The 23,149-nt window shown below is 40.5% G+C and overlaps 1 protein-coding gene across 6 annotated transcripts in view; it reads right to left on the reverse strand.

Moving 5' to 3' along the window:
* Positions 1-23,149, reverse strand: part of PLCG2 (phospholipase C gamma 2) — a 66,139-nt gene that overhangs the window by 22,299 nt on the left and 20,691 nt on the right. For all 6 annotated transcript variants that reach the window (XM_053399552.1, XM_053399549.1, XM_053399547.1 and 3 more), the window contains exons 3-16: positions 17,745-17,888; positions 16,500-16,593; positions 14,601-14,648; positions 10,182-10,266; positions 8,552-8,635; positions 8,201-8,244; positions 6,917-6,989; positions 5,611-5,712; positions 4,161-4,279; positions 3,985-4,070; positions 3,092-3,212; positions 2,102-2,270; positions 718-822; positions 457-546 (exon numbers count right to left, since the gene is read on the reverse strand). In XM_053399552.1, coding sequence (XP_053255527.1) covers positions 457-546; positions 718-822; positions 2,102-2,270; positions 3,092-3,212; positions 3,985-4,070; positions 4,161-4,279; positions 5,611-5,712; positions 6,917-6,989; positions 8,201-8,244; positions 8,552-8,635; positions 10,182-10,266; positions 14,601-14,648; positions 16,500-16,593; positions 17,745-17,888 — 1,364 coding nt within the window. The remainder of the gene's footprint in view (positions 1-456; positions 547-717; positions 823-2,101; positions 2,271-3,091; positions 3,213-3,984; positions 4,071-4,160; positions 4,280-5,610; positions 5,713-6,916; positions 6,990-8,200; positions 8,245-8,551; positions 8,636-10,181; positions 10,267-14,600; positions 14,649-16,499; positions 16,594-17,744; positions 17,889-23,149) is intronic.

Here is a 23,149-nt window from a genome sequence, read left to right on the forward strand (position 1 = left end):
AAGAAGCTGGAGAATGAAGCATGTGTCTGGTTCACCATTGCCATAAGCTTCCTAGGCAGCCCAAGTGTCTGTTTAAAACAAAAACTAATTTAGCAAGCATGCTGACCTCTATACTTAAATCTCTTAACCCTGATCAAGCAGTAAGAGTCAAAGGCTACATTTATACTTCAAAGAAGAAAAAAGAACCATGGGGAAACATTATCTCTTAGGTTTATTTTGTAAGTGACACAACAGGTCATATAGTTTTTATTACTGAGCTTCACCCAGAGATTGCGAGGTTCCTAGAATTTTGCTACTCCATCCTGTATGCCACATATGAGTAATGTCATATTCCTACATTATGCTCTCTAAAACCTGAGCACAGCAATGAAATGCAGTTCTCACATTATGAATACTTATGACTCTACTATGCCTTTAACATCACAGAAAACAGAAACAAATGTATGGTTTTAATACCTTTGATGGTTCTTCTTCAGTATTCTGCTCTATATCATCACTGAATGAGAGCTTTTCATTAGCTACAGCACAATAATGGCGAGTCCATTTCTAGAACGCAAAATAACTGTTAGAAGAATACTGTGCAAAAGCTCTGTAAGATTTACAGCAATATGCGAACAGCATTCTTTTCCCTCTTCAAGTACAACTCTGTAGGATTTATTTCAGTCACCTGTGAAATTCTGTGCCATAAAATAGAAACAAAACAAAAAAATTGTTTACCTGGTCTATGGTGTCCCACATGTAGAGCTCTCCCTGTTGCTTTTTTTCCTCTTTCTTGTCTTCCGTGTTCACATCTACGTCACCTTTTGGCCCCAATTTTTTATGCTAAGAAAAAATGAACAGAGCAGCTATGAAAAAAGAAGACTTTGGGGGATTTCTTTGGCATCTCTTAGCTGGGCTTTCTTTCTGCTTTGACAACCTAAGAGCACATTCTGCGTGAGGGGGCTACAAATATCTGATGTAAACTTCCGTACCAACTGCTGTTTTCTCTCTTTATCACTGCAAATCGTCAGTCTGTGGTCAGAGATCACTCTGCATACACAGAGCAGACCTGTAAAGTTTAGTAAATGAACTAGTCTTAAAGCTGATTCATAACTTCTGATTATTATTTTTTAAGCCACCAACTACTCAGGCAGCAACTTGGAGGTGGGAGGGGTTAATGAAATGTATAAAATTTGGGGGCTTTTCCTTCTTGCACACAAATTCATTTGTCGCATCAAGTCCTCTGCCTAAAAACAGATATGCAGTTTCTCCAGGTTACTTTGTTTGCCACAATGGGGAATGCTGTAGGCTGAGTGTGCAAATCATGCTTTGTTTATAAAACACCTCCATTTATTAAAGGAAAGCAGCTCAAGCCTAAAGCGTGCAAATTCAAAAAGCTGAACTTCCTCTGTGGCTTTCATTGAAACACATTGCATTTCCAGGATTTGTTAAGGAGCAATGCATTCCTGTCAACATGTACACTGGCTGTTTTGGTTGGAAACATTTCTCACAGATGTATTGTTTCATATTATTAGATGTACAAAATGAGAGGAGTCCCCCACCCTCTTAACAAATGCTTGCTCTCGTCCTGGGAAAAAAAGCTACCTTCTGACTTCATGATGTTTCCCTTTGTCCAGTGCCTCTCATGTGCTAGGCAAACAGCACTTCAAATGAATATTTATACGCTTAAAAGTAGTTGCAGCTGTTTCAATACAGATGTGCAGGATGCTTCAATCTTAGTTAGCTGCTACCAGTCCACACAGCTGGTGGAGAACCAGAATAGACAGTGCATCCTAATCAGCTAGTCCAGGCTTCCTCAACCTCGGCCCTCCAGATGTTTTGAGACTACAATTTCCACCATCCCTGACCACTGGTCCTGCTAGCTAGGGATCATAGGAGTTGTAGGCCAAAAACATCTGGAGGGCTGAGGTTGAGGAAGCCTGAGCTAGCCTCTCATACTAGGGTTGGAAAATACAAGGCTTTCTCCAGAAAACTTTATGTATTTTTGATTGTGTGCTTCAGTGCCAGGTACAAAGTGCAGGAAGCTGCTATCTTCCATCGGAGGACAGGAGGGAGACACCAGCATCCCCCTAACACATTTTCTTCAGCAGATGCAACTTGCCTTAATGATGAACCTCTCTTTCAGCTGAGTTGGTGATGGCAGCTGATCAGCACTAGCTTCGATGGGCTTTGTTAAAAGCTGATCCCCAAGTACTTCCTTAAACACTTTGGCAATGTAACGCTGCTGCTCCACATTGCAATGCTCCTCAATTGACAAAATCACTGGGTACCTTGGGCAAAAGAAACAAAGGCAAGGGGAAGAAGTCAATTTCAGGTTAGAGCTCTATCTAATCAGACCATGAGCCCATCTAACCTAGCATCCTTCCTCCCATAGTGACCAGCCACATGCCTCTGGGAAATTCATAAACAGGGCACAGAAGCACTGAAGTTTCTGAATACCCAGCAACTGCTGATCAGTGGCAAGCCAATTCTGGACATTGAGTTTCCATATAGCAATCTCAGAAGCCACTGATACCGTCTTATCCCCTTTTAAAGCCATCTAAGCTGGTTGCTCTTATATTATTTATATATTACTGCTACTACTATTTAAATCTGTTTTTCTTTCCTTCCCTTAGTCATTGTTTTACCAAACTGAAAAACCACAAGCACTTTAGTCTTTCCTTCTAAGGGGAGGTCTAGGTATGTGTACTTATGAGGATGCGGAAGTAAAGACTTTCAAATGACCTACCCAGCTCCTATTTTCCCTAATCAAGCTAATATACATGCATCTCAGTATGACCCAGGCTGAGCAAAGCCAACACACTGTCAATTCATCACTCTCCTTTCAACCCACCTAGCGCCTGTCCCCAATACTGGACCAATACATTAAAAGGTTCTAGTAATATAACACAGCTGTACCAGGGGCTTGGACCCAGATGTCCCTTTGGTTCCCTTCCAGCTCTACAATTCTACGATTCTATCCATATTAAAATGACCTCAAACAGTCATAATATCATAATGGCAGATTTTAAAGAAATATCACCTAGACTGTCATAATTTAATCTTTTATTCTTAGGAAATATTTTCGTTTAAAAAAGTAATAGAAACCTACTCGGATGTGACAAATGCATGTTCCTTGATGGCTTGCACAACATCATCAAATTTTATCTTTGTTGTCCTTGTCCATCCATGATAAATGATAGGCTTCCCATCAGGACCATCCCAGCAATCCACTAGTGTAGGCAATGAAGGAAACATAAAAAGTGCAATGTTCAACTGACAACATTCTGTTTCCAGAGCTCTGGAGTGCTTGATCCCATAGACAGAGAAAAAGGTAGCCATGCTTAAGGTAAGGTTACCAGGCGTCCCTGTTTCCCAGGGACAGTCCCCGGATTTACAAATCAGTCCCCAGACAAAATCCACTGAAGTTGAAAAAAATCTGGTAACCTTAGCTTAAGGGCCACAAAATTTAAAGACAACTTAGCAATTCAGACAACAAGGAAGAAGAATGCAAAGTACCTAAGAGGGAAATGATGTCTGCTTCTCTACTGCTGCTGCTGCTATGAACTAGAGAAATATTTTGCAAGAGAAAGTGCCTGTGGAACTCTGATTTGAAAAGGGAGAAAAAGGCAGATGCAGAGACTGGAAGCTCCAGACCAACTTCTGCAGCTGCCTTTGTGCTTCCTTGGCATTTTCTTTATTTGACCCCCAACTTTTATGTGGTTTCTTATTGGCCAACATGAGGATCACTGCAGCAGTTTCTCTGGTACCTTAAACTTAAAAAGTGACACAATGTCTGATATGAACACTGAAGCCCCTGATTACTTTAACTAAGGTGACAGGAAAAAATGAGGAGACGCCAAACTAAAATGTAGAGGTACAAAGCTAGAATGTAATGGGGTTCCACAAGATCCTCTTGTAATTGTCCCTTTCTCCTAATAACAGGTACAGTTCAAATTCCTACATCTGGAATTCTAGGGGAAGTATGGAAAACAGGTTACTCACATTCAATACATCGGCACCCCATTCGGAGACATCTTATGTAAGCTTCTGGAGAAGATTCACTACGAAGCTGGTCTCCTGTGAGATACCTAGGTCATAAAGGATTGTGTTAAAAGGAACTGCACATTTACCATTTTATGAAGGATGATGAATAGATATATATATTTTTAGTAACTTACGTATTATGTGAAGAAGATATCCAGTAGTGGGACAAAGGGTTATTCATGTCCTGAGGATCTATTGAGTCGTATTTGTCATCCCATATGCTGTTTTCTTTTGAAAAAAGGTAAGTAAGGAACTAAGGCAAACAAAGAGAGAGGGAAATATAAGTGGGTTTCAATTTTTAAAAAGGACAAAACCAAATGACTGATCTCCCCAACTAGAATCATAGCACAATGTGAAACAGAAAATAAATCAAAACAATTAGTTTTCAACTAGTTGGTTAGGACCCGCAACCTCAGACGGATCACAGCCGTGGCATCCGTACCATTTTCCTGCTTTGGTTATGGGATTTGCTGTTGTTGAAGAAGAAGAGGAGAGAGAGGGTGATCAGCGGTCAAAAAGGACATGCCTCTTGTATGGATCAGTATTTGGAATTGTGTTCCTAAGAGAGACTTGCCTGGTGCCACCTCTTGTTGCCTTATCAATGCCAGGCGAAGACTTCTTATTGGCCAGGTGTTTTTTTAGATGTTTTAATATTGTTTTATCTTACTGGCGTGGGATCAGTTACTTTATTGTTTTAATCAAGTTATTACTTCCAATTTGTTATGTTTTTGATTATTTTAATTGTTAAGAGACTCTAGAAACAGTATTAGAGTTAAAGAGTACAAATTAAACTATTGAATTCACTGCCACAAGCTGTGATGGTGGAAACCAACTCACTGAACCACATCCATTGCCCTACTGGCTTGTGAAGGACAGGGTAGAAAATGGAGGCTTCCAACCCTTTTCGTTGTTGCTGTTAGACCAGCTCCAGGATGCTTTGGATCCAGTGAAACTAAATTGGCCTCTGGTCTGACCCTGTTACAAAACACCACATTATGGAGCTGTCCTCTAGCTACCGCTGGTGGGAGAACCCCAACCAGTAGAGCCCTCCAAGCCAGCAGAACTCCTCTCCAGCAGCATAGCTGCGATAATGCCATCTCCTAATCCCGATTCCCAGGCATCAACATGGGAGGGGGGGTGTAGGATTGGGCTCAGGTAAATTTGAAAATAGGATTATACACACTCCAAGTCTAAACAAAATAAAACAATTTCTTCCAGTAGCACCTTAGAGACCAACTAGGTTTGTTATTGGTATGAGCTTCTTCAGATACATGCACACTTCTTCAGATACATGCACACAAAAGCTCATACCAATAACAAACTTAAGTCGGTCTCTAAGGTGCTACTGGAAGAATTTTTTTTATTTTGTTTCGACTACAGCAGACCAAGACGGCTACCTGCCTGTAACTTCAAGTCTATTAAGGGCTACTACCTCCTGGTTGCAAGACGGTGCTTGCCTGCACGTGCCCTACTGATCGCCTTCCCAGAGGCATCTGGTTAATCATTTGGGGAAATAGGATACTGAATTAGACAGGGCTCCTTTTTTGCTTATGTAGAAATGTTGCAAATAAAATAATAACTTACCTCATCAACATACAGAAAGGGTTCATCTGTTTCTCTCATAGTGTCATCTACAAATTTAGACATCCGTTCTCTTACTTTACTAAGATCCTGTGCCCAAGATTCCTGAAAATTCAAGAGTATACAAGTGTACTTTAAATACATCTCCATCGTTGATTCAAGTAATTAAATTAATGTGTGTGTTTCTTTTGAGGTCACCACCATAGAAATGAGCTGGCATTAGATAGGTTTTGTCTACAGTTGCAGGGGACTGAAAGCTCTTACAGCTGCTGATGGGAAACCTCAAACAGGGAGGGGGATCCTGTGCAGAACCAGAAGATGCTGGACTATAAATTCCACCATTGATCATTCCCCATGGTGGCTGGGGTGGATGGGAGATGGAGTCCAACAGTATCTGGAGAGCCACAGGTTCCCCATCCTTTACCTAAAGCAAATAAAATCAGCATAATTCAAAAATACACATTACATGTCTAGATAGCCTTGCTGAAACAAAACAGCTTTTAGCAAGCATTTTTTTAAAAGCACAATGAGGGTGTCTGCCTAATGTTAATAGGTAAAGAGCCTATTCAAGAGCATATATGTTGCCACACTGAAAGCTCAACTCCTCCCAGTTGTGGAGCAATGTTGTATGGCTTATTTAAGCGAGGTGATTGGCTGCCGTAATGTCTTCCATGTTATCCAAACACATGGCCATGTGAACCCATTAGTTTGGGTTCAATCCTCTGGAGCAACAGAAAACAAATCTGCTCCATCATCTAGCCTTCAAATATTTGATGAAGGCCATCAGATATTAGCACCACCTTATATTTTCTACATAATACCATACACAACAGCAACAAATTATCTGATTCTGTAAATTCATAGCTACTTCTATGTGCAAATTTGAGGCATCATCAGGTGAGATCCAGTGAGCCCCTGACACAAGTTACATTCATGTGTGACCCTGATTTCTGCTCATTCCTGTCTGTGGCCTCCAAAGCCACATCTTACAGCATTCTAGAGGGTCTCCCTGAATGAAGAAGATAGAAATGCCTGTTAAGCATAGGAACACAAGAAGCTGCTTTATAATGAGTCAGACCATTGATTTACCCAGCTCTGTAAAAATGTCCATATTGACTGGCAGCAGTTCTCAGGGGTTTCAGAAAGAGTATATTCTCAGCCCTATCTGGAGATGAAAGGGATTAAATCTGTATACAGAACAGATGCTCTACCAGTGCCCTGCAGTCTTTTCCGTCAAACCACGCTGTACATTACACTCATGCATATTTTCTTTTCATTTTGCCGATTACAATTTTTGGAATCATCTCACCTGCTGTTCATGTAGCAAAAATCTCTGAAAGTCGTGCAAGTGCACTGCTGAAGCATCTGGGCGATCTGTGTTTCTGCAACAGAAAGGGAAAGGAAAAGAACAATTATAAAAAAGAACATCAGCAAAACAACACAACCAAAATATGAGACCATGCCATAGCAAATAAGAGAATTCTATCCTTTGAGGAAACATAATTAGGAAAATGAAACTGATAAATAATCCCAGTCACTGTGGATTTGAAATTATGTTTGCTGTCTTTATTCAACAATATTAATTTAGATATATACTAGTATTATAAAAACCGGTTAAAGCACTGAATACTAGCTACCTCTACCTGAACCTACTGTACCTACATGATCTTAACATACAGGATGCAAAACTCAAAAAAGCAGTCTCCATGAAAACTAACAAACTGGGCTCTGTAGCAACATATGCAAATATGAACTAAGAATTGTTTATCTAATTAAGAAACTGAAAAAGAGTAGTTATGTTATTCTTGAAGCACACAACAATGGCACAGAGTACTGTGGTACGCTGATTAATGAGTCTAATCTTGATTAGATTAGGAAATCTCATTTATACACGAACTACTTCATCTACAAAATACAACTGTAGTCATTGGCTTCATAGAGGCACAGTATTTCTCAGTCTGTTAACTAAGAGTAAAAGATTGAAAGTAATCTGGAATTTCCCACTCCCTCCCTCCCCCCCTTCCCTTTTTTTTTTGGTATTCATTATGGCGTGGTACTCAAACATCTGTACCAAAGTTAATGTTAATCATGGTTCCCTTTAGTGAGATATTACTAACAGCTTCTGTGTACTGTTCTTATGGGCATTTACTAATCCTTAACAAAAACATCCTCAGGTCATTTACAAAAGACTGTCAAATGAAAACAAAATGTCAAACTTCACACAGGAGTTATTTTTCATTTGCAGACTGGTGATGAAATTATTGTTACAGTTTATGAGTGATATAGTAAACCCACCCACCCACTCATAATCGTAGCTCGCTGCTTAATATATTATGAAAAACAATCACTTCTTGGTAGTAGTGCCCTCCCTGTGGAATACCTTGCCTTCAGATGTCAAGGAGATAAAGAACTACATAACTCTTTAGAAGGCATCTGAAGGCAGCCCTGAATCGGGAAGTTTTTAGTGTTGGGTGGGGTATAAATAATAAAATTATTATCATCATCATCATCATTGTCATCACATCCCAACAAGCTTCATATCCAATAACTTAAAGCACAAATGTGGACAAAGCTGCATGAGAAGACATCTCACCCTAGAAGAAACATAGTGGAATCCTTCTTGAACTCATCAAGAATCTGGGGAAGGAAACAATGACAAACAAAGCATGTAAACCTGCTCATTCAAGTAAAAGTTTCTTCATTCAGGTACCTCCTAATTCTGCAAAACACATTCACCCTTCCCTTTTCTCTCAAGATAGTACAGATTTTCTCCTCTTAAAGAGACAACTACGCTTCTCAATCTTCAAAACTGAAAGAAAGGAACTAACACAACATGCTTGTATGTGATGGGGCAGGGAAGGCCTGCATTCTAGGAAAGTATTGTATTCAAGTTACAACACAGCATGATAACTAAAGGGGAAGTAATGTGGGATAAGAGCATTACCAATTTCTGTTGCTCAAACATTATTTTCTTGTAGAACAGATGAAATTGCTCAAAGCTAAGTTCTTCTTTAACAGCTTTTATTTCCTGTAAGGGGGAAGGGGAACAAGCAATGACACTGAGTTTAGTTTTCTCCAAAGGCTATATCCATATAAAACACAAACCTCAAAACGTTATAAATGAATTCAACTGTTTTAATTTTGTAGATTAGGAACCAAGAGAAATGTAATTGTATGCAATGTATAACAATTTAAACAGAGAAAGCATGTCATACTGGATTCTCTGGTCTTTTCAAGCTCTTTTTCTATAAAACTTTGACATTTCCCCCTGCCTAATAAAAAGAAAAGCTGCACTCTGAAAATCATTGGCGTTGATGTTAGTAAATGTTCCACAATCTGAATATGGAAAGATAAAGGAGGAACCATTGGGTCAGGGTGCTTATCTTTAAGAGCACCATTTACACCAGGCCAGATGTCAACGGACTACAGGTTCTATCATTCCTGACTTTGCTGGCTGAGACTGATGGAAGTTGATGCCCAACAATATCTGGAGAGCTAGAGGTTCCCCATCCTTAATATATACAAGTGGTACCTCGGGTTAAGAACTTAATTCGTTCTGGAGGTCCGTTCTTAACCTGAAACTGTTCTTAACCTGAGGTACCACTTTAGCTAATGGGGCCTCCCACTGCCGCCGCGCCGCGATTTCTGTTCTCATCCTGAAGCAAAGTTCTTAACCTGAAGCCCTATTTCTGGGTTAGCGGAGTCTGTAACCTGAAGTGTCTGTAACCCGAGGTACCACTGTACTGATAACGCTACATAGCAAACGCAATTAACCCTTTAACTATAACCTCTCCTGAAATATAATATAATGAAGGGAAAAGGTACACAGACATTTTAAGTTAGTAAACAAATGGGACTGAAAATGTGAAATATATAGTTCTTTTTTTCCAAAGCCAGAGTATGCATAGAAATTCTGCTGGTGATAAAACTGGAAGCAGAGCAACGGAAAGAACTGGAAGCAGAGCCTCTAGCTTGGTGGATAAATACATCTGTCCTACTACTCCCCAAACTGCAAGTATACCCATTTCCCTCATACCACCAGCAAATATCCCGAGCAACGGGGGGCAGTGCACAGACACTAACTGTTTTCTACTGGGGCAATGAAGCAATCACCAAGGGAGAGGGAATTGGGCCCGGGAGACAAGCATTCTGCTGTATGTTTCCTTGAAGTCCAATTCTCCCACAGACTTCCTTTCAGCAGCAATGGGAGGGCTGCCCGCATTGACACAGAAATAATCCAAAGGATTATACATCTGGAATCTAAGGAAGTTCATCCTCATTTCCCCTTCTCCAAAAAAAAGGGCCACAGGGAGGAAATAGCCCTCAGAAATTTTCAGAGATTCCCCCTCTTGTATTCTAGTTTGGAAAAGAGTAATCTGCATCCAGCATTAGAGTTGGGAAGAATATTATCAGAGCAATGGGGCAAGGTTTTTACCTTTGATGTTGCCACAAATGTAACAACAATTACTTTGGAGCCACATCAACTATAAAATAATATGGATGATGCAGTATATATCTTTATATATATATGCTATACACACCTGAGCACAAATATAGGGTCAGCATATACTTACTGCAAACTTATCTTTCAGGAACTTCACACTGCTCACTTTGAAGTTTACTGATGGGAGAACAGTCTTCAGCTCTCTAAGGCTGATGCTGGAAGTCAGAGAACAAGGAGAGAGATGAACAGCAATGTTCTTGTAGCCAAACTGCATAGCACCAAGCCTTGTATTTCACCAACATGCAATTTAAATGACTGGCCCGGAATATATGGCAGAAAAAGGTCTCTGGTTCAACCCTTTGCATCTCCAGCTGAACGAATCAGAGATAGACCTTGATATTCTGCTGCCAGAGTAGAAACTACTAAGCGAGATGAACCAGTTCTCAGATTTGGTATAATGCATCAGCCTCAAGGTCAAACAAGTGTGAAAAAAGTGTGCAACTTTTCTAACCTTTTTTAAAAATTAAAATGTTGTTGCAGAGCGTTATGAATTTGTTCAGACCAGTGGGTTCCACCCTGTGGGAAGTCAACTTGGGTGCTTTGGGTTGAAAGAACAGCCAACAGAAAAACCTTTAAAATGTCACCTCTGCAGCAATTAATTCATTAGTTTGAAGCTTAGATTAACAAAACTTTTTCAAAGCAGGAATGTGTATGACATAGTAAAGGGAGCTGCCTCAAGTCTGAAGTTCATGCTTAAACTGCTATGTTTTTGCCACCCTAAGCAACATAGGCTTTACTTTACTGATGAAACTAGCCTTGATCTCACACAGCTAGATGTTGAAACAGAAATTATAACAAAGGAATCCGTAGTAAGCAGGAAAGACTCGTGTTACTCATTTACAAATCTCTCTCTCTCTCTGACACTAGTCCTCCTCTTGATATACCATAACATTTTAATGGCATGCTGCTTTGATTTCAGACTTATCTTGCCAAAAAAATTCCACCCTGGAAGCATTCTACATATACAAGGGTATATACCAACTACCCTTTGAAAACCCCATTTACCAAAAAATGGAGGCGGAGCACTCTGTAGACTTGACTAAAACTAAATTGCTATTAGCACAGTCCACACACCACATTCAATGGTTTATCAAAATGAGGTTGATCTTCCTAGATTTTAACCACCGCAGTAGTGTGCAGGAGAAACAAATGACAACCCCTGGCTTAGCACTATGCCAGAACTGGAGCCCATGGTCTGTTTAGCGCCAATCAAATCACAATCTGTAGCCAAGGTTTATTCTGGTCATGGCTTGTTTAGACCACCATCACTAATTTAGTTGCAACATTCAGCTAGAGATTGTGCTTGTCACTCCTGCACAGTACCAGGGAGGAGCAAATGGGGCAAGATCAATGCATTCACAGCAAACCATTAACTATGGTTTATTTGTGACATTTGAATGATGCCAGTGTCAGAGAAACAGTACAATGACTATGCAACTGGTCTTAAAGTACTCTCAAAAAACAGAACCAGACAACTTTGGCTTCCTGCCTTTCCCAGTAAGTCCCTAATCTACAGATTCAAGAACTAGGGGTGTTTGAAGCTTCTTTAATATTTAATTATAGGAATTTGTGGCTAGAACTCATGATTGTAGATAAAAGCAATCGGTAGTGGAACCCTCCCTGTGGAACGCCCTACCTTCAGATGTCAAGGAAATAATGAATTACATTTTTAGAAGACATCTGAAGGCAGCCCTGTATCAGGTTTTTTTTTTAATGCTTGCTGTTTTTTATGTTTTTAGATATGCTGTAAGCCACCCAGAGTGGCTGGGGAAACCCAGTTGGATGGGCAGGGTATAAAAAATTATCATCATCATCATCATTGATGTGTCTTAGAAACTAGGTTTCAGCAATCAGAGAGCTCAGTGTTGGTGCTTGTACTACTCCCTGACTGTGTGTCTGAGATATTTCCTGTCAATATAATTCCATTATACACTTGCTGAATTTTAATTTAAGGTAGGTGGACTTTGACACTGCATTCAGCTTAGTCTGAATACAACTTTAATGTTGAAAAGGAAGTGGCCTTTAAATTCTAAGTAAGCCCTCACATTACCCTCTCAGTTATCTTTGCTTTTCCATATTCAGTCTCCTATCAACTCAAAGGGCAAGAGAGTGAAATGTTAAAAATAATCTGGGGGGGGGGAATAGATACTACATATGCATATTTCCACTTTCCCAACACTTAATGTAGCTTGTATAAGATTTGTTCCACTAAAGATCTCCTGCACATCACCCACTACTAAGAGATCATTTAAATGGACACGCCAAGGTCTGAACTTAGCATTTTACACTTGCTAAGCATGCACCTCCTGATCAACTATCAGGATTCTGAGGGTTCAAACCAAGTTCATGTATTTCCCTGCTAAATCTGGAGCCCAAAAAGCAATGCTACCAGTTCTCTCTTCCTTAATCTTGAGATAATATCAGCTGTGTTGCTGTTCCATGTTGTGAACAAAACACAGCAAAAAGGATTTAAGGTCAGATAGGGCACATTTATGGCAACTGCAAAGGCGTTGCTGCTCCAAGGATCTCCCATGCATCACAACCCTTCCTTATTGTGGTGTTTTATATCTAAACACAGGTGCCAGCACAGCTGCCATCAAATAAACAGGCTGCAGTTGGCACTTTGCCCTTCTTCCGAGAGAAAAATTCAACCTTAGTCATAAAAATTCTCTTGCTGAATAACCTGACCCTGTTGCTGCCACATACTACTAACAGAAGCTACATGCACTGAAATGCATTGATCAATCATTTACAACTTCCAGAGGGGTAGCTGTATTAATCTCTTGCAGCAAAATTGCCTACAAGTCTTATGGCATCTTAAGGACTTACAGACTGAGGGCTCATCCAGGCTTCATTTTCTGCTGCATTTCTAGGCATAGGTCCGTATTTTAAAGCTCTATGTCCAAGTGGTAGTGGTTTTTTGGTTTTGTTTCGGTGCTGGCACTTTCCCTGGGCCATTTGCTCTGATTCAGTGGTAAAACATGGGTTTTCCCAGGGAAAGCACCAGGACCAAAAAAGCCCGCTTGGACATGGAGCTTCAAAGTGCAGACCTATGCCTAGAAAGTGCAGCACAAAGGAAGTCTGGATGAGCCCTAATTGTGGCATAAAGTAACCTATCCATCTGTAAAAGTGCTGCAGTACTCTTCGTTGATCAAGCATTGACAAACTGTGTCAGCTATTTGGTAGGAGATCATTCCACTGCTGGTCCAATACTTCAGCTTCTCTTCCCAAACATCACTGAACACTAATTTATGGCAGCATCCCCCAGTCTGCCTTACTTAAGATGTCCAAACCAAACTTCTCATGTGCATTTTCAGTCCCTTACCATCCTTCCATGTCTGTTCCAAATTTGCATGAGCCCCTTTGCAAGGCTTCCACCAACTTGCCACCTGGTCAAAGGGATAACCATTGCAGGCCACAAGAACAGTAAATTTTGCCTTCATTATAAACATATATTGGTTTTATATCAGTTTAATTATCATCATGACTCCTACACCACAATCGGAAAATTGCAGTGTGTGGAGGTGCCAAGAATCTTGCTGGAAATTCTTAGTCCACCACGACTAGTTTCCTTGGAATATGAAATTACTACTAAACCAATTTAAAGTCTGTGGTACATATATGCCCTTAGGCTTTAACAATGTAAAACCCTCTTCAGATGTTCACTCTGAATGGGTGAATGGGCAAGTGAAACTCCCTTGATGACAACCAGACACCTTTCCCAGCCAATGCATTATAGGAGGTAGTCTGCAGGGGCTGCCTTACTAGCATGTAGGGCAGGCATAGGCAAACTCGGCCCTCCACTTTTTGAGACTACAATTCCCATCTTCCCTGACCACTGGTCCTGTTAGCTAGGGATGATGGCAGTTGTAGTCCCAAAACATCTGGAGGGCCGAGTTTGCCTATGCCTGGTGTAGGGTTTTCAGAACGGGGGGTCCTCACTACAAGTGTTGCTTCTTGCCTTTCATACATTCAAAAGGAACATCTAAAGAAGACTATACACAATCAGGAAAACTACTCCTCATATGATGGGAGACTTTCAGATCACACCACCACCCATCTGTGGTGCAGGCTGCAAAAACAGGATGCAATAATCAACTATGGATTTGCTCAAGAGCAACCACACCCCTATTCAGGCCTGATTTCTGTAAGAGTTCGATATGCATGCCTACATTTATATATATTACTGTACAGTAGTACCTTGGGTTAAGAACTTAATTTGTTCTGGAGGTCTGTTCTTAACCTGAAGCACCACTTTAGCTAATGGGGCCTCCTGCTGCCGCTGCTGCACAATTTCTGTTCTCATCCTGAAGCAAAGTTCTTAACCCAAGGTAATATTTCTGGGTTAGCAGAGTCTGTAACCTGAAGTGTATGTAACCTGAAGCGTATGTAACCCGAGGTACCACTGTACTGATATCCCAATTAAAAAGTCGCAAACAAAGACAGACCCAAGCACAAACAATGCAGACATTGAAGACAGCAATTTTACCTGTTTCTTCTAGACTGATCCACAGAGTAAATCAGTTTTCTGAGCCAGCTATAAGGAACACATAAGACACAGCACTGGTAAGTTTTATGAAGAACTAAACAAACTCATTCAGCAATTTTAGCTTCAGTGCAGATAAAAGGAAGCAGAATTGCCTCTTCATTCTGTTATCAGTTTTTCATTTGCAGGAGTTGGAGAAAAACAAACAAATAACAGCAGCAATTTAAATTACTTCTTCCTATTTGCATGGGTCTTCCAGCCCTCTTTCTGCTCTTCTCCTCTTTGTACAAAAGAGGTGCTAACAAGGAAAACCAACTCATGTCATGTAAGAAACAATACTGCAAATACAGTGGTGCCTCGCAAGATGAAAAGAATCCGTTCCACGAGTCTCTTCGTCTTGTGGTTTTTTCGTCTTGCGAAGCAAGCCCATTAGCGGCTTAGCGGCTTAGCGCTATTAGCGGGCTTAGCGGATCAGCGGCTTAGCTGATCAGCTGTTAAGCGGCTTAGCGGGAAAAGGGGGGGAGGAAAAAAACCCCGCAGGAACTCGCAAGACATTTTCGTCTTGCGAAGCAAGCCCATAGAAAATTCGTTTTGCGAAGCACCTCCAAAACGGAAAACCCTTTCGTCTAGCGGATTTTCCGTCTTGCGAGGCATTCGTCTTGCGGGGCACCACTGTATTACACATGATGCCAATGACCTGGTTCACATGTAACATTAAAACATAGTTAAAATAAACAATGGTTTGTGTGAATAAGCAGTGTGCTGCCAGCACAGGCGCTTTGCTCCTCCACTGCTGCCAGGAAACAAGCCATCATCATGAGCACAAGCCAAAGTCTGTGTTTGCCTTACTATTTATGAACTTGCCTGGATGGAAATAAACCCAAAGACCATACCTTGTTTCCTGGCATGGAGAAGTGAAGCACCTGTGACTTGAGAAGCACATTACTCATTCATGTTAAACCATAGTTTATTTTCAATACGCTTGACATGATGTGTGAACCAGGTGAATGACAGGGATTTACATCAGGATTTAGATCAGGGCTGCATTGGAGGTCAAAATTCCACCCCACCCCCCATGTTTTCTCTCTGTGTCACCCCCAGAGAGCATATTCAGAGAGACAGTTTGAAACAGAAAAAGAGACAGGGAAAAGGGATTAACTCCCATACCTGCAGCACCATGGGCCCAATCCAAATCACCCTCCAAAACTATATTTACCACTTCAAGAAAAATGAGAGCTCCACAAACCTATTGCTCACTGTCTTAAGTCCGAGTCTCTATGTGAGCTGAGGCCCAAAGGGCCACTTTAATTATTTTATTTCTAGGTGTACGCCAGAAGGTTTTCAGTGCTAAAACGTACACCGAAAAATATGAATGTCACAAATATATACATCTTTGCATATACTTACACTATGCAAGTACGTTAATCAGGGAGATGTGACAGACTGTAGATCAGAAGAACGCACAGGTTTGTCACTGTGCAGCCAGCCCCAAATTTAAAGTACAAAATGCTCTTGGTACAAGTCCACTAGTTACAATTCCTGCTATCCCATGTCAATTTGTCCAAAAGGCTAATTCATGGAATCATAGAGTTGGTAGCAATCCCCAAATAATACTCTATGTTCCAGTGGGAGGGGCTATAATACAATGCCTGTTTGGAGTGCAGAAGACCCGAAGTTCAATCTCTGGCATCCCCAGGTCAGGCTGAGAAAGCTTCCAATCTGAGACCCTGGAGCTTCCTATGTTCCTAAAATAATTTAGCATTCTTCAGTACCAAGTACAGCGCACATGGCGTAGCACATTAAGAAGTTGTTACTGCTTTTCTTACCCTGTGGAATTAATTGAATTCCTAAACTCTTAAATTCCTATCATAAGAAAAATGGGAAATGGTTCCTTCCACATACCTCTCTGTAATTGCTGGAGTGGAAGCATTCACTGCTTCTTGATGCAAGATATTCAAGCCACACAGCCATTTGTCAGCATCATCCTTTGAGTCAGCTGCAAAATTAAATGGTATGTGAAGGAACACTCAATCAGGAAGAAGGCAGGTTGAACTTTTTCAACTGCACTGCTTTATAACGCAAACCCATAATGCTGAAAGAAACTGTCTGCATGCACCTGAAAGCTAGCAAGAAATAGTAAAATCTCACCAAAAAGGCATCCCTTTAAAAATGAATGGCACTAAAAGTTAGGATTTTTAAAGCTTCAGAAGTAATAATTATGGATATATGCAAATGATTTTCATTCTGTAGCACAGAGTTAATGCATATATGCTTTCTGCTTCCTCAATATTCCACATATCCCTTGAAATGAACATAACTTCTAAACATCAGAGCATGGTGTGTACATTCTCAGACTTCTTGATAGTCTGCAATATTCTAGGATGACATGCTCCCTTCCTAGTCACCCAAATACTGTGCACAGACATTAGTGTTGTTATATAGGATGTGTCCACAGAGTCTCAGATAGATTAAATATAAGGTTAAATCAGAATAAGAAATTAAGTATGTTTTTTAAAGCTCTGGATAATCTGAGTTATCTATTTAACCCCTTCCTCAACAACCTACCCTGGTCATTTAAAACTTCTCAGTAATACACTGTGTTTGACTTGTGCTAATCAAAACAGTAAAAATTCGGGGGGAAATGCCCACGACATTATTTATTTGTTGATGCTATGCTGGCATTAGACAAAACAAGTTTGTACCAGTGAAAGAAAACACTTAACCTTGAAATGAAGATGCTCAACAGCTGCCTACCACATTCAGTAAGAGTACTTCCATTTTCTTAGTTTTAACCACTCAGCTTTTAATCAAGCCTTGAAGTGAGCCAGACTGCTTTCCAAGGAAGAAACTTGTCAGAGCTAAGGGCCAAGCAGTGGCATATATTAATTCACAAAACACAACCTAACTAAGTGTATGCAGCGTTTTTGGTACTTATTTGCAAGGCTACTTCATCTTATAAGACATGGAGAAGTACACACAGAAAAGAGAAAACAGAGTAGAAGGAGAGGTGAATGGAATAGAAAAGAACTTTTAAAACTCGGTTACATTTGAGAATATGGATTAAGAGGATAAACTAAAGACAACATGGAAGAGGTGGTGTTTTCATCCCTGATCATAAAAAGAGAAATCCAAAGAAAACACATTTACCTGCTAAGCTTAAGGTGTTGAGAACAAACTGAGTACCATAGAAAATAGTAAAACAAACGTCATCTTTTTGCCGTGCTGCTTTCCCCCGCTCAAAATCCTTTGAGTTTTTTCCTGGTCGGATTTCCTTTATTTCCATCAAATCCACTGAAAAGAAAAACATAACTGTCAACTGAACATATGCTCTCATGCAGAGAATGAATGACTGTTTGCTTACTTAGACACTAGTTTATAAATTGGCAAGTAGTTTATAAACTGCAATGTCAGCATGAAGAAATTGTTCCCTAATAAACTGCGGAAAAGAAAGCAAAAAGAGCACAAGTTAATTTGCAGTATTCCTCAGTTTAACAAATGGAGAGAAAGCGGAGGATTGCACAGGAATAGCTGAAGAGGCATCCTGCTGAAAGGATAAATTGATTTATTAGATTTATTTCCTGCCCTTCTTCTCAAAGAAGCCACTTAACCTTTCCCCTCACCCACTTGCTTTCCAGAATCCCTTATTCTGACCACACTATGGCATTTCACTGGCATATTTTTGCACCGGCACTGCTCCAATAATTCATGGTAATGAGGCACAAAGGTCAGTGACCCCCTTCTCACTCACCACCAATTCTATACCCTGGGGAGGCCAGTCCATTAGGGCAAATGGGGAACTGCCCCACCAACCTCAGTCTTGATTCCTCAAGCCTACCTGCCTTCTTACTTACAGCCAGTCCAAGGGATGGCCCTGGCTGTCAACTTCCTTCTTAGTCTCAGCGTTTCCCTTATAGAACCCAGTAAAAATGAGAATGGAGGCAAGACTAGAATTGGTGGGCTCTGCTTGTCATTGGCCCTACATACTGTTGGCTACCTGCCAATCCTAATGGGACATCGCTGTCTGCACTCCCCAAAAACATTTGTTGAAAAGTTTTCATCACAGCCATGAGGAACCTTATTTCCTTAGTGAAAAACTGGTGTTAAAACTGCAGCACTGTTCCAAGTTTCAGGAAGCCTGCAAAAATTGAGAACTGGTATGTCTCTCTCTTGCGTTCTACAACTTGCTAAAGCAGGCACAGGCAAACTCCGGCCCTCCAGATGTTTGGGACTACAATTCCCATCATCCCTGACCACTGGTCCTGTTAGGGAAAGAAATTTCAATTTACCCAAAACACAAGTAATGTGCATTCTTCTGATAAAACACTTATTTGTAAACTGAGGAAGTGGTTTCATTCCACTTTGCAGGCTGGATACAAGAACTGATGGCTGCTTCTACTTATTTCTTTACAGGTCAAGGGTTACTGTTAACCTTTCTACATGTGGAGTAAAAAAATAATTGTACCTCTGTCACTCAAATGTGTTTATTGAGCCATACCACAGTTTGTTCCGGTTTGTTAATGCTGAGCATAATTCAGATTATTCACATAATGTAGTGGTACAAACATTAAAGGCTCACCTTTTGGGATTATTCAGCTCTAATGAACGTTGCATGTTTAAGAAAATCAGCAAAATGTGATCAAAAAGGGTGTTGGGGTTTTTGTTATTATACAAAAAGCAACAACCAAAAGCAAATTGGCTTTTTACAGGGAAAGCCTCAGTAACAGACCATTTGCTTTGCAAGCAGAACGTCCCAGTTTCACTTTCCAGCAGCTCTTCCATCAGAAACTCTGGAGAGTCATGGCCCGTCATGTACTGAGCTAGGTGGACTAATGGCTTGATTCGTGTGTCCCTATAGCTGCCTTAAGCAGAAACTATGCATGCCTGTTGCTGCCCTGCACTGCATTGCATGCAGAGGCACAAGGGGGCAAGGGGAGTATGTTCCTTCATAGTACCTCCCTGCCCCCATTTTAGCCTTGTCCCCCTGCTGTATAAATGAATCTGCAATAAAATCCGGAAGAATGTGGGAGATTCCAATATTATCATCATCTTCATCACCATTTATTAAATATCTATACCACCATTCATCCGAGCATCACAGCGTGGTTTATGAGCATCCTAAAATACATCTAATCTAGTCCTAAAGACAGGACGTGGTTCATTTTTAATGCATGCTTTGATAGATGTGGGCGTTGTCTCTTTAAAAGGAAATATTCTGAGCAAGTAATCCAAGGTGGTTGTGGTGTTCTAATCACTCAAAATGAAAATAGGTACTGTTAATGGCAGGGGCAAGTGACATGAATCTTTTTCCAGAAAAAGCTGGGCGCAATTCTTACTGAAATAAATGGAATTTGAATTAGTCATGACTAATCTGTCCTATTAATTTCAATGAGACATAACCATGGAAGTCTCCTGGACTGGGGCTGTTTCTCTGTAGTAGTGATGCAAAAAACAAGATATTCCATAGTCACAGGGTAGGTCAAATCTAAAATAAATGAAGATGGCTACCTAGGGCATCTGAATTTAAGAGGTGTTACTCTATTCTGGAAAATGCTGTAGTGTAGTCATTTTGAAGACTGTGGGGTTTTGTTTTTTCAGAGAAGGAACTTGACTCTTATTTCCACTCCTCAACCTCAGAAAGGTTGGAAAGTGTGCAAATCAGAAGCACAAAATTAAAAAGCCTTTGTTTCCTTTTGCAAATCTGCCTTACTGTCCTCAAGGGCAAAAACAATGGCTTCATTCTTACATTTTACCATTTGGTTTTTGACTATCAAATAAACCCTAGGATGCAACACAAATATCATGTGATGCCAATTCTGAAGCAGTCTCAAAAGTAAATGGGATACACATCTGATTAAAGCAATGTAACATTTATCTTCAGAAATAAAGCTGAAAATGTGATATACACAATAAATTAAAAGCTATTTCTTCTAGAGGAGAAGCACATAATTTTACAAACACATAATTTTAGTGCAACAAAATTTATTAAGGATTTCCAAGACTTAAAATACAGACTGCTAACATCAAGGTTACATAAGGGCTGTGTGTCCAAAGACATAATGCCACGTGCATTTAGTTGGAGGCACTGCAACGAAACCACAGAGTTTAGAAAAATATAGACCCCACACAGCAGCTATAATTTCTCTAACCACAGCCATAGCTTAGTAAAGCAAGAAGTCTTAAGTTTGAACACATGCATTTTAAATTCAAATGTTCACTATAAAACAACAAAGTGTCTCATGGCACTTCAAAGACTTACACAACAATTATGCATAAGCTTCTGTGTAGCACAGTCCATCAGATGCATGAGTGTTACACTGAGTTTCAGGTTTAAATGGAACACATGAGGGGGTTGTAATCAGCGAGCTCAGAAGGAAATGAAATGCAGAAATGCACAGATGGTGATAATTAGATTCTTAACAGTAGCTATTCACAAAAACCAACAGACAGAGACATATTGCCATCAATAAGCCAATTAAAAAAACATGTCATGATAAGATTACAGTATTGTGCTCATTCAGTCCATAAGTGATAGCACTGAACCTCTTGATGTATTGCAATTCAGTGGTTTTACACTGCACTCTACGTTTGAATTTCCTCTGTTCCAGTGTGGTCACTTTACAGTCAGTTACAAAGCGTCCTGGAAGGTTGAAATGCACCCCCCCACACACACACACCCGTTTCTCCATATTGTCATTTTTAATGCAGATTTCTGTTCACATAGAGAATGGTCTATATTTGTTCTACACAGAATGCTAATAAGAGCAGTGCTAGCAGATGATGGCATATATCACACTGGAAAATAAACAAGTAAACTAACCCCTGGTTTTGTGGGTGGCATTATTAGATCCTGTAATAGTGTTGCCAGAGTAGAGAGGGCAACACATCTGGCATCTGGATCTGCCACAGGGTCTGAGCCAGTCCCTGTATCTGTTATGTGAACTGCAGTTGCTGGTAAGCAGGTGTTTGGTGCTATAGATCACTGGCCTTTAGATCACTAATAATACATTTGATGGGCTTTAATTGGGAACTATAGTACCAGCCCTGTCAATCAAGTTTTTTATATATATGTTAACTTCACCAGTTTGAATCTTTCAAAATGAAATCTAGTGAATTTGCTAAATTATGCAACATTCTCAATTCATATTTCAACGAAAATGGTAGCTTGCCTTGCTTTATTCCATAGAGCAATAGACTACAGTAGGCCAGAGGTGGGCAACCGATTTCCTTTGCAGGGGACATATTCCTTTGGAGGTATACTATGGCGAACAAAGTCAGAACTGATGAGGAGCAGAGCAAGAGACAAGTATTCTGGGCTAACTAATTTGGAATAAAGGTCACCCCGCTACAATTTTCACCATGGTTACCTCTTCTTAGAATTCGCAGCACTATGCATCTCTGCTTATAACGAAGTTCCGCTGGGGTAGTTAGGTTGACTCTCAATGAAGCTCAGAGAGGGATTTTTAAGAATAAAACAGACCAATATAGCTCCTGCTTTAAAAAGCAAATGCAAGTTACACTCAAATCTGTAAAAAGTGATTGTGGGTGTGGATGCTTTGTTCCTCATTCACCCACGCACTCCCCAGCAAAAACTGGTAGGCGTCTGCCATGTGTATGTGTGTCTACACACATGGCAAAAGTAAACCAATTCTTCTCAAATAGCCAGGGTGATGGTGGTGCAGGGCAGGAGACAGAGAAGAAGCCATACAACTAGGAAAATAGTGAAACATACTTCAATTTATTTCTCTCAAAAAACTGTTCAGTCCATCCAGACTGAAACTACATAGAAAGAAGAAACAACCACCTTTTAAAAGCCAAGGAAAATGAGGAGAAAACAAACAGGAAGGAAGGAAGGAAGGAAGGAAGGAAGGAAGGAAGGAAGGAAGGAAGGAAGTCTGATGGGATGGAAGAATGGAGCTGCTTCAGGAAGCACATAAAATGAGATAGGGGGCCACATGCAGCTCACAGTCTGTTGGTTGTCCAATTTTGCACCTGCAGATATCTCCACCCACTGCAGAAGCCTCAGAAGATCAGCTACCAATATGGAAGCCCACTGTCTGGGTGACACTCAGGAGGACCAATAAATGGGTAGAGATATGGAGATGGAAGGGTGATCTAATGCAGATAAACAGGGGTAGGTTCCCCACTGACAATACTGACAATATTGGCTTGACCTCAATTATACACACACACCCCTTCAGAACCTGTACCATTAAGCCACCTTGGTCTTCTCCCTTTTGCGAGGCCATGCCAGCCTTCTTCCACAGCCCACACCCAATCAGTTTCAATTCAGAAGTAAGGGGATGGGGAGGGGAAGGATTTTTTGGACAGTAAAACCAGTCAACAGAAGTGCTTTTCAGCCTTATGTCCAAGGCAGGGTATGAATTTTATAAAATAATAATAAAAAAAGGAAGGCTGCCTAGAATATGTCCAAACCAAACCTATTTGCAGAGTACATTTAGAGAATTATAGCTACCGGTAACTTCACTTAGCCCTTCCTCTGACTGACCATAAACAGGAAGTCTGGCCTAGGTAAGTGAGCATTAAAGCAGAGG

Source organism: Podarcis raffonei, chromosome 8 (genome assembly GCF_027172205.1).
Source record: "Podarcis raffonei isolate rPodRaf1 chromosome 8, rPodRaf1.pri, whole genome shotgun sequence".
In the NCBI taxonomy this organism is placed as follows: Eukaryota; Metazoa; Chordata; class Lepidosauria; order Squamata; family Lacertidae; genus Podarcis; species Podarcis raffonei.